The 16,057-nt window shown below is 58.4% G+C and overlaps 1 protein-coding gene across 1 annotated transcript; it reads left to right on the top strand.

Moving 5' to 3' along the window:
- Positions 1-1,252: 1,252 nt before the first annotated feature.
- On the top strand, positions 1,253-15,069 carry ITIH3 (inter-alpha-trypsin inhibitor heavy chain 3). Its single transcript, XM_045079033.1, has 22 exons — positions 1,253-1,375; positions 2,006-2,026; positions 3,373-3,539; positions 3,630-3,734; positions 4,008-4,170; positions 4,599-4,712; positions 5,450-5,575; positions 5,840-5,956; positions 6,061-6,229; positions 6,818-6,943; positions 7,188-7,369; positions 9,075-9,260; positions 9,425-9,564; positions 10,273-10,427; positions 11,114-11,131; positions 12,148-12,171; positions 12,453-12,488; positions 12,637-12,750; positions 13,142-13,346; positions 14,023-14,195; positions 14,403-14,514; positions 14,822-15,069. The coding sequence occupies exons 1-22, from the start codon at positions 1,283-1,285 to the stop codon at positions 14,949-14,951; spliced, it is 2,676 nt and encodes an 891-aa protein (XP_044934968.1). The 5' UTR covers positions 1,253-1,282; the 3' UTR covers positions 14,952-15,069.
- The last annotated feature ends 988 nt before the right edge of the window (positions 15,070-16,057 follow it).

Raw genomic sequence — 16,057 nt, 5'->3', positions numbered from 1 at the left:
CATGTCACTGCCAACCACGGGTCCCCTTCTTCCTCATGGCTTTCTGCTCCCTCATGGAGTCGTCTTTCCGCCTTCTCGCTCTCTCTCTGCTCCCAGCAGTCAGCTCTCTCTGTACAAGTCATAGTTGGGTGCGGAGCTTTTGGCCAAGCCCACAGGACACCATCACGTAGCTCAGGCAGCCTCCTCAACACCATTCAGCAGCCGCCCCGTGGGAGGGTCCCTGGGCCACTTTTCTCAAAAGAGCCTGTGTGTGTCCAGCCCATGGCCACCACTCTGGAAGGTCTGGGGGCAGGCAGGGCCCTGGGGTAGCCCAGGAGAGGCCTGGGGCTCTGCCTCTGAAGCTACCATTGTCCCGGAAGCCAGAGCTCCAGCCTCCCTGGAGACTCTTCGGGGAAGGACTCTCCAGGAGGCGAGGGCCACTGAGTCCCTGGCCAGGCCCTTGGAACACAGGGATGAATGTGTGACATGGCCCGGCCCTCCGGGAGCTCGGAGTCCAGGGGGACGATCAGATCCAAACATGCAAGCCTCCATGAAAGGTAGTGATGGAGCAGGTCCTTGGGGACCGGGAGCCTGAAGCAGGGCCATCTAGGGTCAGCTAGATGACCTTTCAGCTGGAAAGCATGAAGGCTTCTGGAGGCAGGACATAGAGCTGGCAGGAAGGGAGGTGTGAGGTGCCGAGAAGGGGCAGGCGCACCAGTGGGGGAAGAATGCGTTCGGAAAAGCAGGCTGGAGCCAGATCACAGGGAGGGCTGGAGCCCAGGACGTGGGCTTCGTCCTGTCCCTCCAGCATAAGAACACGGGACGTGTAATGAACAAGGGGTGTGGCCACGGAGGTCGGAGGGAGCCTCGGGGCTATGCACCTGGCTTTGCGCCCTGGCCGCCTGGAGAAGGCTGAGGGCTTCTTTCCAGAAGGCCAGCCCTGAGGCCATGTCAGCAGTGCAGGTAACAGGCAACAGTGCTGAGACGCCATTGGCTTTCAGTGTGACTCCACGCCCTGTGAGCCCACACCCAGGGAGCCCCAGGCCCATGACCCAACGCGCAGCGCAGCGGTCTGCTTCCCCCCACCCCAGCCTCCGTGTCCCAACGCTGTTGACTGTTGACAATCCCTGTGGGCCCCCTTGGCATAGGCGGATCCAAGACCTGTTACTCCACCCACGCCCCAGTTCCCCGGGGAGCCCCCCACCTCCCGCTCTTCCCGCTTGACACTGCAGGTCACTGACCCCACTCGGAAAACACCAGGCTCACCATATAAGGAGCGCAGACCAGGCCTGCGCGCTCAGCGATGGCATCGGCGTGGAGGCCCTGCCTCATCTTGGCCCTGCTTTCTGGCCTGGTGGCCTCTGGCTTCCCAAGAATCCCCTCCCGACCCCTGGGGGTAAGTCTGTCCCATCTTTGCCATCTGAGCCTGTCACATGGGCAGAAGCAACAGGATGGACCGTCCTCTATGTGGGGAGAGGAGGAGGCAGGAGGCGAGGCAGTGAGCCGTTGGGGACAAGGCTGGGTATTGGGCTCTTAAATCGCTGTCGGCCTCCGTTTCCCCACCTATCACATGGGCAAGCAGCAGAAAGGGCTCACCTCACTGAGGGGCTGTGCAGGTCCACACCTGAGAGAAGCGCGGAGGACTCCAGGAAGGGCTGAGCTGAGCCTCACGGAGGTGCAGTGGGGGGGGGGGTGTCCTCGGAGGGGAGGCCTCAGGAACTCGAGGTCCAGGGAAAGGCAGAGTGAGTCAGAGTATGTGGGGTGGGGAGATAGCTGGTTTGGTTCTCCCAGCCCTGTTCCCCCTGGAGAACCTGGAGACCTGCCCTACCTGGGCCTCGGTTTCCCCATCTACTCAGAGCCCTTCCTTCTCTGAAGTGGCTCTGGGAGGGTCCTACGTCCAGAGGCCCCTCAAGAGGTATGTGTGTGGGAGATGACTGCTGAACCCTGGCCTCAACACAGAGCCTGCTCCCAGGCCACAGTGGCCTTGGCCTTGGCCTGATTGCTGTGTTTGTCTTTCTTGTTGCAGAAACGGAGCCTCCCGGAAGGGGTGAGAACTTTCACTGGGCATGGGGTGGGGTGTGGCGGAGCAGAATGGAGCTGGTGGCCCAATAGCAGAAGGGGTGGGCCATAATTAAAGGTCCCTCCCAGTCGGCAGACAGCTCCCAGCCCCCTGCCCTGGCAGACCCCATGCGACTCAAGACCCCTGGGAAACAGTGCCACAAAAGCATGCTCACGGACCTCCTGGAAACAGCCCAGGACCACTCTTCTGCCGGCCCTGTCTCCTGTAAACACTTACCCAGCACTTGATGGTACCAGGCCCTATGTGTAGGGGACACACAGCCTCACGAGGGGACACACAACCTCATGAAGCATCTTCACATCCTGTTCGAGCCAGAAGTCTCCCTAGACCTTCCCCCAGTCCACCAGCCCCACTGGAGAGAAGGTGTGGCGACACAAAGGCCCTCCCCACACAGTCCCCTTGGCATGGGAAATTAGTGCCCGTCTGGGGACAGAATCAAGCAATTACCAAAGGAGAGGAGGAGGGCTGGGGTGCATGTGAACGGGATTTCTTTCCAAGTGCAGGTGGGCAGGAAGAGCTGGTGCAGGTGCTCCAGGGCCAGAGACACGGGGTGGCTGGAGCACAGATGATCAGAGAGATGGGACCTGCCTGGAGGACCTTGAAGCCATGGGGATGACTGTCTTGAGGGTGATGGGGAGCATAAGAGGGTTTAAGTGGGATACAGAGAGGGTCAGGCTTGGATTTTTATCAGACCTCCCTGGCTACAGCTAGCTGCATGTACACAGATCCAGAATTGAATTAAGGAGGTAGAGCAAGTGCCCTCCCTCTCTCTGACCCCTTCCCCCTCCTCCCCCTCTCCCTCCTCTCTTTAAGTGGGAGATGGACAGGGACCGGGTCAGACTTGACTCTCCCTCCCCCACTCCTCTTCCCCCTCCCCCTTGCTCTATCCCTCCCCCTCCTCTTCTTCTTGGCATCAACACATGCAATACCATCCTGAAGTTCCTTCTCATGGTGCAAAACCCTTCCCTGAGGGGCTTCTTGGTGCTGAGCTCCAAGGCAGACTGAGTTAAGGAGCCTGTGGGGCCAGGGAACAAGAAGAGACAAAGGCTGAATCAGACAAGGCCCCTGCCGGCCAAGGAGCCCCTGGTCTCCGAGGGGGAGAGAGGTGTTAGAAAGGACAGAACATTCCAGAACCAAGGTGGCCGATTGAATGCAAGGATGGAGGAGGCCGCCCGGGCTTCTGTCACAGTGCCTGGGAAACTGGAGGCGCCACTTACCAGACAGGGGCTCTGGGTTCTGCAGGGGGAGCCTGGAAGGACCAGCCAGGCTGAAGGCCTGGTTTCCCAGAGGCCGATCACTGTCCCCTCCTGCAGGTCGTCAATGGCATCGAGGTCTACAGCACCAAGATCAGCTGCAAGGTGACCTCCCGATTTGCTCACAATGTCGTCACCACCAGAGCTGTCAACCGTGCAGACACGGCCAAGGAGGTGTCCTTTGACGTGGAGCTGCCCAAGACGGCCTTCATCACCAACTTCACCTTGTGGGTGTCGCCATGGCCGCTGGTTCCAGGCTGGGGGGTGGGGGTGGGGAGTCTGGCTCAGCTTGAGCCCCCAATTCTCCTTCCTCGTAGGACCATCGACGGTGTTACCTACCCCGGGAATGTCAAGGAGAAGGAAGTCGCCAAGAAGCAGTATGAAAAGGCTGTGTCCCAGGGCAAGACAGCCGGCTTGGTCAAGTAAGAGGGTCCCCCCGCACCCCGGCCTTGGAAAGAGTGTGTGGGCTGCAGGGGCTCTCAGAGATGCAGACGACAGGGGCCCAGGTTCTTGGTACTGTTACTCTTTCATGATCATAGCAAAATGTGCCTGTGATGCTTATGACATTATCCTACTTGCTTGGGGACCAGCAGGTCTCAGAGAGGGGAGGGTCTCTCCATGGGGCTGGACTTGAGCCGAGGGCCCAGGCAGGCGGGCTGGTGCAGTCTGCAGGGTGGTTTTTACACCCCATTCAGGGCCTCCGGGAGGAAGCTGGAGAAATTCACAGTCTCCGTCAACGTGGCGGCGGGCAGCAAGGTCACCTTCGAGCTCACCTACGAGGAGCTGCTGAAGAGGCACAAGGGCAAATATGAGATGTTCCTTAAGGTCCAGCCCAAGCAGCTGGTCAAGCACTTTGAGGTAATCAACCCCCCTGCAGACCGTGCTGAAAGGACAAGGGTGAACGTGCAGGTGTGCGGGGTGGGGGGTGGGCTGCAGGGAAGGGCGCTGGACCAGAGCGCGGAGCAGGGTCGAGAACGCAGAGGTCCAATCCCACCAAGGCTGAGGAGCGTCCGAGCTGAAAGCCAAAGGAGATGCCTTAGTGCTGGAGTGCAGGGCACTAGATGGCAGGTGATGCGAGAGACTTGGGGTGACCGAGCTGTCTACACGCCTTCGAGGTCCTTTTCTTGGAGGGAGACATGAGGCTTAGCCATTAGGACTTATCGGGAGGCTGTCCCTGCTCCCTCACTGACCCTCTCCATCCCCTTGGCCTTGTCCTGGGCAAATATGGAGGCTGGCCTCTCTCTGTGCTGTCTCTGAGTGACCCCTCCTACTCTTGCACGTTCCAGATCGAGGCAGACATCTACGAGCCCCAGGGCATCAGCTTGCTGGATGCTGAGGCCTCGTTCATCACCAATGACCTCCTGGGCAGCGCCCTCACCAAGTCCTTCTCAGGGAAAAAGGTGGTGTTCTCAGGCCTGGGGGGAGGGCAGGGCAGGAACCCTGACACTAAAGGGATAAGCGTGAAGCCCAGGGCTTGGCTGAGAAGGGGAGAGGGGAATACTCACCGCCATCACTTCTCTCTGGCCACTCAGGTCAGGGGTGAGGGTGCAGGAGGCCAGCGCTAGTCCTGCTGTGATCTGGGGTCCCAGCTGCCTTGAGGATGGGGCACAGGGGAATCATTCATAAGGCCCAGTCTCATTTTATCTTGGGAAGTAGGCAGTGCAATTTATTGTCTATGTTATAGATAAGGACACTGAGGCCAGAGGGTGTCATTTAGATCTGCTGACTGCCCTGAGGGGTGACAGATGAAAGGGAATCTTGGTGCTGATGCCTCGGGTTCCCAAGAACCTCAGCCATTCCAGGGGCCTTTTTCATCATGGGCAGTGGATAAATAAATGTCACCTGAATAGCAAACCTTAGTCATTCAGGGATTCCCGGTCAATGCCTGAGGAGCATGTGCTAGGAGGGCTGGTGGTTTCTGCAGGGCAGTGAGTTCACCCTGGGCCCCCCATATCCCCCCGAGGTGCTCAGGAAGGCCAAAGCATTCTGGATGGCAGCTGGACTGCCCAGGTGCCGCCCCCCTCCCCAGCCGCCACCTTTGGTCTCCTCCTGTGGGGTCTCTGTCTTCCTCCTCAGGGAAGCACAAGGTCCACAGGCCCTGGCCAAGCTGAGCAAGGCCCTCTGTCGCCTCCCCCAGGGCCACGTGTCCTTCAAGCCCAGTATGGACCAGCAGCGTTCGTGCCCAACCTGCACAGACTCCCTGATCAACGGGGATTTTATCATCACCTACGACGTGAACAGGGAGTCCCCGGCCAACGTGCAGGTAGCTGCTTGGCAGCCCCGCTGGGGGGGGGGGGCTGGCACAGGAGGGTCTACAGTGGCATCTCGTGCCCAGATCAGCAGTCCTCAGCCCAAGGCCAAGTTTCCTGCACGGCCTGGGGATGACAGACAGTCCAGAGCCTTCGTGCGGCACCCCATGGTGGATGTGTGCAAGGACCGTTGTTTTCTGGAGCTGGTAAATGTCTGCACTCTGTTTGCAAGAGTCGCCAAGGGCACGTGGCCTCCTCTCTCTCTCTCCCCTTCCCAGATAGTCAACGGCTACTTCGTGCACTTCTTTGCACCTCAAGGCCTGCCGGTGGTGCCCAAGAGCGTGGTCTTCGTCATCGACGTCAGCGGCTCCATGTACGGTCGGAAAATGGAGCAGGTATTTGCCCCCACGCCAGCCCGGCTGGGAGGACAGACAGACAGCTGGCTGGCCGCCGGCCGCTCCCTCCCAGCCTCTTGTCTGCTGCTCTCTCTCCTTCCCAGACCAAGGATGCCCTCCTCAAGATCCTGGAAGATGTGAAGCAGGAGGACTACCTGAACTTCATTCTGTTCAGTGGTGATGTGACCACCTGGAAAGACAACTTAGTTCAAGCCACCCCCGAGAACATCGAGCAGGCCAGGACATTCGTGAAGAATATTCGCGAACAAGGAAGTAAGATGGGAGGGAAGGGCCGACGCATCCTGCCGCACCCCTTGGCCTCACCATCCTCCTCCTTCGTGCCTTGGGGCGGAGACTTCGCTGAGCTAAGCCCTGCAGAGCCTAGCTTGAGGGTGCCGGGCGGGGGGTCTCAGGCTTGATAGTGGGGTATCTTCTCTGTGGGCTTGGGGAGCCCCCTCTTCCTTTCTCTAACCCGTGATGCTGGTACCCTGCTAGTCCCAGCAAGATGACGCCGCGGACAGCCTTCATCCTAGGCTGTCTTCGGGAAAATGACGAGTGATGTCACTACGGCGTCCCTCTCCTCCCAGGGAGCGGGTCTGGGAGTCTATCTGACAGTTTCCCAAACTGCTTTCACACCTACTTTCCGGCAGCCCCTTGAGGCTGGTCCTTTTGTCCCCATCAAAAGAGTGAGTCATTCAGCCACCCCTCGCTGGGTCACTCAGTCAATACCTACTGAGCACCGCCATGCATTGGCCAACAGCACCCTGGGGTCCAAGAGCAGGAGGCCTGCTTGTCCCGACCTCCTCCACCCTGGTCCCCCGAGGACACTCTCTTACGGCGCTGTCTATGTCTGTGTGCCAGTGACCAACATCAACGATGCACTGCTGAGGGCCATCAGCATGCTGAACAAGGCCCGGGAGGAGCACAGAGTCCCAGAGAGGAGCACCTCCATTGTCATCATGCTGACGGATGGGGACGCCAACGTTGGTGAGGCAGGCGGCTCTGGAGCCGGCATGCGGCGAGATCTCGGGTGGCTCTCCCAGTGGCCTGGGAGCCCTTTAAAGGCAGTGTCCTGTCTTCCCTTGCTGAGGACTACCCCCCTGCCCCGACAAGGGCTTGTGGCTGTGACCCCACAAGCTCTGCGTGGGCAGAAGTCTGATACCTCCAGACAGAGCTGGGCCAGCTTACTGCTGGGCTGTGGCTGGAGTGAGAACGCTCCTTTCTCCTGCAGGGGAAAGCAGACCTGAAAAAATCCAAGAGAATGTACGCAACGCCATTGGGGGCAAGTTCCCCTTGTATAACCTGGGCTTTGGCAACAATCTGAATTACAACTTCCTGGAAAGCATGGCGCTGGAGAACCATGGGCTGGCCCGGCGCATTTATGAGGATTCTGATGCTAACCTGCAGTTGCAGGTATGCCTTGTCTCGCACACTTCCAGAGGTGGGGAGCTCATTACCTTTTCAGGCAGCTGTCCCACCGAGTGACATATTTACTTGTTAGAAAGTGTCACCTCTTGGGCTCACATGGACCTCTAGCTACCTCTTAGACATCAGTGGTGGTTGATTTTGTCCTCGGGCTACACAGAATAGACTTGCTTCCTCCGTGGGATGGCCAGACCAAATAAGGGGTCGAATATGAATGTCCTATAAACTGAACAATTCTGTAGTGTAAGCATGCCCTCAGGGCGGCCTGGCGAGCTCAGCTGCTACAACAAGGTGCCACTGGGGGGTACCACTGGGGGGCTCCCACCACAGAAATGGACTGTGTTGCTGTTCTAGAGGCTACAGGTCTGAGATCCAGGTATGAGCAAGGCTGCTCCCCTCTGGGGGCTGTGAAAGCAGGGTCTGCTCCAGGTGTCTCTCCTTGGCTCATGGATGGCCACCTTCTCCCTATCCCTCCACATCATCGGCCCTGCGTGGGTGTCTGTCTCTGGATCTGAACTGCTCCCTGTTCAGAAGGACACCAGATATATTGACTAGGACCTGCTCCAAAGGCATTTTTTTACATTTTATTTTATTTTTTAAAAAAATATTTTATTTATTTATTTGACAGAGAGAGATCACAAGCAGGCAGAGAGGCAGGCAGAGAGAGAGGAAGGGAAGCAGGCTCCCTGCTGAGCAGAGAGCCTGATGTGGGGCTCGATCCCAGGACCCTGAGATCATGACCTGAGCCGAAGGCAGAGGCCTCAACCCACTGAGCCACCCAGGTGCCCCTCAACAGTCTCATTTTAACTCATTACCTCTGTAACCTCCCTAATCCTCTAATCCCAAAAAAGGTCACATCTTGAGATCCTGCGGGAAAGGATCTTAATATATGGACTTTGGGGATAGGCAACTCATCCCCTGACAGACATACTTCCACTTAAACTGAATTTGCTGTCTACCTGACATTCAAATTCAAATCAACGGCACGTCCTGTGTTTTTTTTTTTTTTAAAGATTTTATTTATTTATTTGTCAGAGAGAGAGCGAGCGAGGGCGAGCACAGGCAGACAGAGTGGAAGGAAGAGTCAGAGGGAGAAGCAGGCTCCCTGCGGAGCAAGGAGCCCGATGTGGGACTCGATCCCAGGACACTGGGATCATGACCTGAGCCGAAGGCAGCTGCTTAACCAACTGAGCCACCCAGGCGTCCCACGTCCTGTGTTTTCATTTGCTAAGTCTACCGACCCTATCCCCCCCCCCCCCCCCGTGCCTACACCTCTGCAGTAGACCAACCCCTCATGCCTCTGCCTTGTCTCTCTTGACCCTTGTGCTCACGCCCATGTCATCTTCTCTAGTCAGCTTCTCCTCCTTTGCTTTCTCTTTCTTATTTTCTTTTCAACAAAAGTTTCTCAAGTACCTTCTATGTGCCAAGAACTCTGTGCTTACTTTCTGTTCTTCCCAGGATCTTCCTAGTTGCCGGTGGGGGGGGCGGGTTGTGTGTGCTGGAGGGGGTCAGGGAAGTCTCCCACAAACTGAAGGGCACAGTCAGGGCCACAAGGAAGTAGAGATCAGGACCTGGAACTGGCTCAGCCTGGAGGATCCACACCTGGGGAGGCAGCCGGGGGCACCTGCCCAGCCTGTCCTCTCCATGCCCACCCCTTGACCTGAGATGACCAGGTCCCCTTTCTGGACTCCAGGGTTTCTACGAGGAGGTGGCCAACCCGCTGCTGACAGGCGTGGAGGTAGAGTACCCTGAGAACGCCATCCAGGACCTCACCCAGAATGCTTACCAGCACTTCTACGACGGCTCTGAGATTGTGGTGGCTGGGCGCCTGCTGGACGAGGACATGAACAACTTTAAGGCGGACGTTAAGGGCCATGGGGTGAGCTGGGCCAGGGCCAGAATGTGTGCTGTGGACGGGGGATCAGCACCGATGGGGCTCTGGCCTCCGGGCTGACGGTCCAGCAGTGGTAGCCCTCGAAATGGGGCCACCTAGGCCAGGCCTCCAGCCCTCAAGCCTCTGGCCTCCTCTCACCCCCACCTTAGGCCACCAATGATCTGACCTTCACAAAGGAGGTGGACATGAAGGAAATGGAAAAGGCTCTGAAGGAGCAGGACTACATTTTTGGGAACTACATCGAGCGGCTCTGGGCCTACCTCACCATTGAGCAGCTGCTGGAGAAGCGGTGATGCCAATGACCCCTCCCATAGCCAGACTCCACCCCTGCGCCCCCGACACTACCCCACGCCCTACCTGTGCTTGCCCCTGTGCTGGCTGTGCTCTGGGGGAGCCCAAGAGGAAGAAGCCGCAGCCACTCCCCAGGATGTGCCCCTCCACGTGCTGTCCCAGCTGCCTTCCCCTCTTCTCAGCCCAGCCTCACGGGATGGTTTCCCCAGGGCAGAGCCCAGCCTGACGTCTGGCCTCAGCACCCTGTCGCCCACAGCCAGCGTGGGCCCACAAGGATGGGGAGGCTGAACACAGCTGAAGGCTGGGACCTTGTCCTCAGCCCCCAGAAGGCGGAGCTTGGGCCCATCGGAGAGGGCCTGTCAGCCTTCCTTCCGGGGGTCATGGGCCTATAAAGTCCCTGGAGCAGGGGCTGGGACGGGCTGAGCGCTCAGCACAGGGACACGGTCATGAGCGAGGGTTGTGACGCCATGTTACGCCTCTTCTATCCTATAGTGGAGAATCTGAGGCCTGGCCTCAGACACAGGCTGTCCGTCTGTCCCAAGGAGCTGGTGAACCAGTCTTCTCTGAGCACTCGAGGGTTCTACCCTGGGAAAAGGCACTCCCGGGCTGCCTCTGGGGCTCTTGGTTGGCCTGGTTCTGGGAGCCAGAGCAGAGGAGGGCAGGCAGGGAACTCTTCTCCGGCTGACACTTCTGTCCCTCCCCACAGCAAGAATGCCCATGGTGAGGAGAAGGAGAACCTCACTGCCCAGGCCCTGGACCTGTCCCTCAAGTACCACTTTGTGACTCCACTGACCTCCATGGTGGTGACCAAGCCTGAGGACAACGAAGACCAGACCTCCATCGCTGACAAGCCCGGAGAAGGTGGGCATGGAGAGTACAGGCCAGAACTCGCAGGCCTTCCAGACCCAGGGCCTTGGGTGCCTAGAAGAGGAACAAGCCAGGCTGGCGAGACCCAGCCTTGCTCCAGAGGGGCAGGTCCAGGGGGCATAGAAGGAAACCTGGCTGAGGTTTGGGGAGGGTGTTGTGGAGGGAGTAAAGCCACCAGCATGGACAGTGTGTGGGGGCTGAACAGAGAGGCCTCTGCATCTCTAAAGGGATATGAGTCAAGGGACACCTTGCCGAGGGTGATTTCAAGGAGAGGCTTTGGCTGCAGCATGGAGGTGCTCAGTTAGACAGGAAGAGCTTGAAAGTTGGGCCCAGAGCACGTGCCTGGGGATTGTGAGAGGAAAAGGCCTTGAGTGCTGGAGGCTTGACAGGCCTGTTCAACCAGATTCCAAGAGGGGACTCCTAAGCGCCCTGTACCTGGGTGTGGGGATGGGGGTTTGGCCAGGGGAGACACAGGAGGCAAAGATCTGGTCCAGGCCAGGCTCCTGGCTCCAGGAGCTCCAGGAGCTCCTGGCTCCAGGCGATATGCCCTTGGGGGTGGGGAGGAGTTGTCTGCTGGGAGGCCCACAGCCTGGGGTGGGGTGGACGGCAAGTTGGTAGCACTGGGGTTGACACCAGGAGTCTGTGGAACCTAACACATTTTTCCCCTTCCTCCCTCACAGGGCCTGTGGACACAGAAGGTGAGCTTCTACCAGCGGCTGGGCGGGTATCCCAGCATGGGGACAAGAGAGAACCAAGGAGGCCTTTCCAAACGCCAAGGCCAGGGAGGGACCCTTAGGACACCTGCACCCAGGTCCCAGTGCTGTTGCCAACCCAAGAGCCACCGCGGTCTGGGCTCTGCCCTCTCTGAGCCTCAGCAGGTCCTCGTGGGCAGTTTGGAGGTGGCTTTCCCCGACTAGTGAGGGACAATCAGCACGAGAGCTTTCCATGACCTGCAGAAATGAGCCAATTCTCACGTCAGGCACTGACATTCCGTTGATACCACAGCGATCCTCTAAAGGCGTCCTCTTGTGGTTCCCATTTTATAGCGAGGAAACTGAGGCATGGAGAGCCTAAGACTATTAGTTAGAGGACTTAAGTCAGCAGGTGGCCAAGCTGGGACTTCAGCCCAGGCCCCTCACCGGGATTCACAGTACTCTCTCGTTATCAAATCGCATCCTCAACCCCAGCAAGTCCCCCTCCCCCACCAGGTAGGGCCCCCCAGCCCCCACCTGCCGGCTCTGCGCAGAGCCTCTGGCCCGGCTGCCTGCTCTGCCATTAGCACGGGGCTGTCAGAGGCAGTCACTGGGGGCAGACATGGACACAGGAGTGTGCATTGGCGGGGAGGGGTTCAGTACCAAGGACAACAGACAGCTGTGGGCTTCTGGGGAGAGGGACTTCAGGGGTGTGGGATGGCTTCTGCTGTGAACATTGTTCATAACAGAGAAGCAGACGATCTCGTGGCTTACATTTTAGCCACGTCACATTCTGCCTCAACCTAGAAATTACAGCCGTATTTCCACCGGTCCTCGAAAGGCGTTCCCTGGGCATGCTCCCATTTCTAAAGCCTACCTTAGGAGTCGCATCCCAAGCCTCCAGCTGTCAGGGTTGGGGCTCCACTGGAGACTTGTGGCCCTAGGACAGGCAGAGGTATGGGGCTGGGGGAGAGGGCACCCTCCGACCCCGCTCACGACTGCCCTCTGGTCTCCTTCCTCAGTGGCGCGCTCCATGGCTTACCTGAGTGAGTACAGGCCCGTGGCCACAGCCCCTGCCCCTCCTGAACCCCCCACCCCGCCCAGAGGGCACTGCCCAGAGACTGGCCCTGTGTCATATTCTCTTCTGGAGTCTTTGTGAGTCAGCTCTCTGGAACAGGCAGATGGTTGGGGGCCTGAGGAGATGGGGGTGGTTTGAGAGCCTAGGGAAGCAGGAAGGGGAGGGGCCGAACCAAACCCTGGTTGGGGGTCCTGGTGCCTCCCCCCGGCCTGCTTATTTAGCTCAGCCTCTCTCCCTCTGCGTCCACAGCCAGCTACCAGCCTCCTCAGACACCTTACTACTACGGTGAGTGCTCCCTGCTCCTCCTGGGGTGAGACCAGGGGCCCAGGGCCCAGCGACTCCTACCTGTTAGGAGTCTACCCATTGGGGCCAAGATGGGAGGGGAGGTTCCTCCTAGAACGGTGAGCCAGTCCTTTCTCTGATGTGCCTTCAGTGGACGGGGATCCCCACTTCATCATCCAAGTCCCGCAGAAGGACGACGCCATCTGCTTCAACATCGACGAAGACCCGGGCACGGTGCTGCGCCTCATTCAGGACCCTGTCACAGGTGGGGGCTGAGGCTGCGGCTGCGACCAGTGCCTCACTCTGCCCATAAGGCATCATCTTTTTGTGTAGCTTATACCGTGAGGGGGCTGTCCAGAGCCACAGGCTCACCAAGGACCCCACTGTGTTGGAGAGATGGTCAGGGTTGAGGGTGCTCTGGGGCAGTCCGTGTCTGGGAGATAGCTTTTCTCTGAACTCCATTCCCGGTCCAGACGTGTCAAGTCTGCAGCATGGGCCCTCGGCCACCAGCGTAACCCAGGAGTGTCCAGACCAGAGAGGGCTGGCTCTGAAGGCCTGGTCTCACTTTGGGGACCCCCTGCTGTTCCCCCTCAGCAAGGCTGGCTGGAGGACTCAGAAGGTCTCGCTGGTCCCTCACTGCCCCGTCCCTCCGGCAGGCCTCACAGTTAACGGGCAGATCATTGGCGATAAGGGAGGCAACTCTGACCCCAAGACCAGAAAGACTTACTTTGGCAAACTGGGCATTGCCAGTGCTCACATGGACTTCCGGATGGAGGTGACACCAGAGAAGGTCACCCTATGGAACGGAGCTGCACAGAGCACCTTCAGCTGGCTGGACACGGTCACAATCTCACAGGATGGGTAAGGCCTCCCACTGGGTCTCTGAGGAGCACTTCAGGTCGAGGGTCTGAGGAGCCTTTGAGGGATCCCAGAAGATCCGCAGGGGTCACAGGTGAGACCGGTGGCCTCAGAGCTCAGCCCCCGCCCAGGGAAGGGTGACCGCGTGGCCTCAACCAGGTATGGTAGCTGGCCAGTTCATAGGACAGATTTTGAGGGAAGGGCTGTGCGGAGGTAAGCATTAGTTGGACCTACACACTGAATACACACTAATCCCCAGTTTCTCCTTTTCTGGCTGAGTTCGTTAACCGGAACCTTCTCAGACTGCTCAGCCTCTCTCCTCAAATCACCCAGAGCCTAGTGGGCGGGACAAGGCTGTTACTCCCAGGGGAGCTCTGAGAGGGGCGGAACCTACCCCAGGTCACACAAGAAGCCAGTGGCTGAGCTGAGGCTCAATCCCTGGTCTCTAGACTCCCTGGACAGCCCTGTTCCTACTTATGGGGGAAAAAGAATGAAGCATCTCCTAGTAGAGCGCAGAGTCAACACACATGAGGCACCTGCTCTCCAGCACCTCTGAGATAGTGTCCAGAGTCTGTGTGCCCTTAGGTGCGGAAAAGGCCTTCCCGAGACGCCCTGGACGCAGATGCCCGGTGTCATGGCCACCACCGGTCCCACCTGCTGAGCTCTTCTTCTCTCCTAGGCTGTCCGTGACAATCAACAGGAAGAAGAACATGGTGGTCTCCTTCGGAGATGGGGTTACTTTTGTGGTCATCCTGCACCAGGTGTGGAAGAAGCATCCCGTCCACCAGGACTTTCTGGGTTTCTATGTGGTAGACAGTCACCGGATGTCGGCACAGACGCATGGGCTGCTGGGTATGGAATGTTCGAGCTTCAGATTGTTCAGGACACATGGCAGAGGGGAGACGCCCCAGGAGAGATTGTCCCAGTCGCTCTAGACCCAACACCCGACACCCTGTCAGCCTTTGCGTCAACCCTGAAGGCCGGGGCCATGCTCCCTCTGGTGTTGTCAGGGGCTCACAGCATGCAGGGGCCGACAGTGTGAATGTTTTTTGTTCCCAGGACAATTCTTCCATCCCTTTGACTTTGAAGTGTCTGACATCCACCCAGGCTCTGACCCCACAAAGCCAGATGCCACCATGGTGGTGAAGAACCATCGGCTGACGGTCACCAGGTGACGGGACTCCTCTGGAGAGCTCTCTCCGCCCACACCCGTGGGTCTGGCAGGCTCTTGTCTCCTGTGGCACACCTACCCTCGTTTCTCTCCAGGATCCTGACCCCCCCCCCCTCTAGGCCCCTCCTAACCAGGAAAAGGCCAAACTCAGCTCCCTAGAAGGAGCAAATCATTTGATTTCCTTCTTGTCCAAAGAGTTCTAGACTCTTAGAATGAGCAACTTCACACCCTTTTCCTGCTTGAAGTCCACGAGCCTAGCAGCCGTCTGGTCCACAGTGCATCACAGCGTCTCTTTCCTTTTTCCCAGGGGCTCCCAGAAAGACTACAGGAAGGATGTCCGCGTCGGCACCAAGGTCGCCTGCTGGTTTGTCCACAACAACGGGGAAGGGCTGATCGATGGTGTCCACAGCGACTACATCATCCCCGAGCTGTTCTGAGCAGACGTGCCTGCTCCCACTGAGACGGCTGGCCCAGCTCTCCTGGCATTGGGAACCGGCCCAGAGCAGGGCCTGAGGGAGGGCTGTGACAATAAAGCCCAAGGGGACGCTGCCACCAGCCTCTGCATGCCTCTGTGAGCCCTACTCCAGAAATAGACCATTAGGCCCCGAAGTGGCTCCAAGGAGGGGCTGGGGGCTAGAAAAGTAACTCTCTGGGCCGCTCCTCTGATGCCGATGAAAGATGGGGTGGGTTGGGACGGTGCTTTGGGGAGCCAAATGTCTGATGGTTTGGGAAGGAAAAAAACAAGAACTGACTCCGGGGCGAAGGGGCTCTGCGAAGTCGAGAAGGGTTGAGTGCTTCCCAGAGTGCAGGAGGGTAATAAGGAAAGTCAGGGGTCATGGCTCAGTGGCTCCTATCAGGGTCCCCAGGCCCAAAGATCTTTCTATGATGAGGAAGCAGAGTGCTCTGGAGCAGACAGAGCCAACAGCTCATGACGAATGTCATTAATCCCTCCATCTTCCCACAATCTAGTCAGCCACCCCCACCATCCACCAGCTAGCCCCCATCCACTAGCTATCCACACCCCTCACCCATCCACTAGCCGGCCAGCCCCCCACCATCCATTAGCCACCCCGCATCCACTAGCTACTCAGCCCCCTCCATGCATCCACCAGCCAACCCCTACCCACTAGCTAACCATCCAGCCAGCCAGCCATCCAGCAGATAAACCCAGCATTCTGATTCTGGGCCAGAATCTGGGGGCACACAGCCCCCAGTAACCCGGTTCCTCTTTGCATGGGTGCCCCACATTCGCTGGCAGCTAGGCTGGGAATCCCTTCGATCTTCAATCACCACTCATAGTCACCACCTGCTCCACCCCCACAGTAAGTCCTGGGGGGGGGGCAGGGGTCAGACAGAGAGTCCCAGAGGTGGGGCTCTGAGGACTCTCAGTCAGGATAACCCTCTCCCACCAGGACAACTGCAACACCCCTCCCTGGGTCTCCCTTCTTCCACAGATTGATTTTGTAGAGTAGAACTGACCATCAGTCTCTGCCTAAAACCCTCTAAGTAACACCCCCCACCCACTGATCTTAGAACAAAGGCC

This window comes from Mustela putorius, unplaced genomic scaffold, assembly GCF_011764305.1.
Source record: "Mustela putorius furo isolate JIRA1106 unplaced genomic scaffold, ASM1176430v1.1 tig00000095_pilon_pilon_pilon, whole genome shotgun sequence".
Classification (NCBI taxonomy): Eukaryota; Metazoa; Chordata; class Mammalia; order Carnivora; family Mustelidae; genus Mustela; species Mustela putorius.
The sequence above is the reverse complement of the archived record's forward strand: the minus strand, read 5'-3'. Positions and strand labels throughout refer to the sequence as shown.

Excerpts from the sequence above, each read along its gene's own strand:
- ITIH3 (XM_045079033.1), top strand. The coding sequence starts at position 1,283 with ATGGCATCGGCGTGGAGGCCCTGCCTCATCTTGGCCCTGCTTTCTGGC. Across the intron at positions 2,027-3,372 it reads AACGGAGCCTCCCGGAAGGG|GTCGTCAATGGCATCGAGGT; the intron begins GTGAGAACTTTC and ends CCCCTCCTGCAG. Across the intron at positions 6,230-6,817 it reads GAATATTCGCGAACAAGGAA|TGACCAACATCAACGATGCA; the intron begins GTAAGATGGGAG and ends TCTGTGTGCCAG.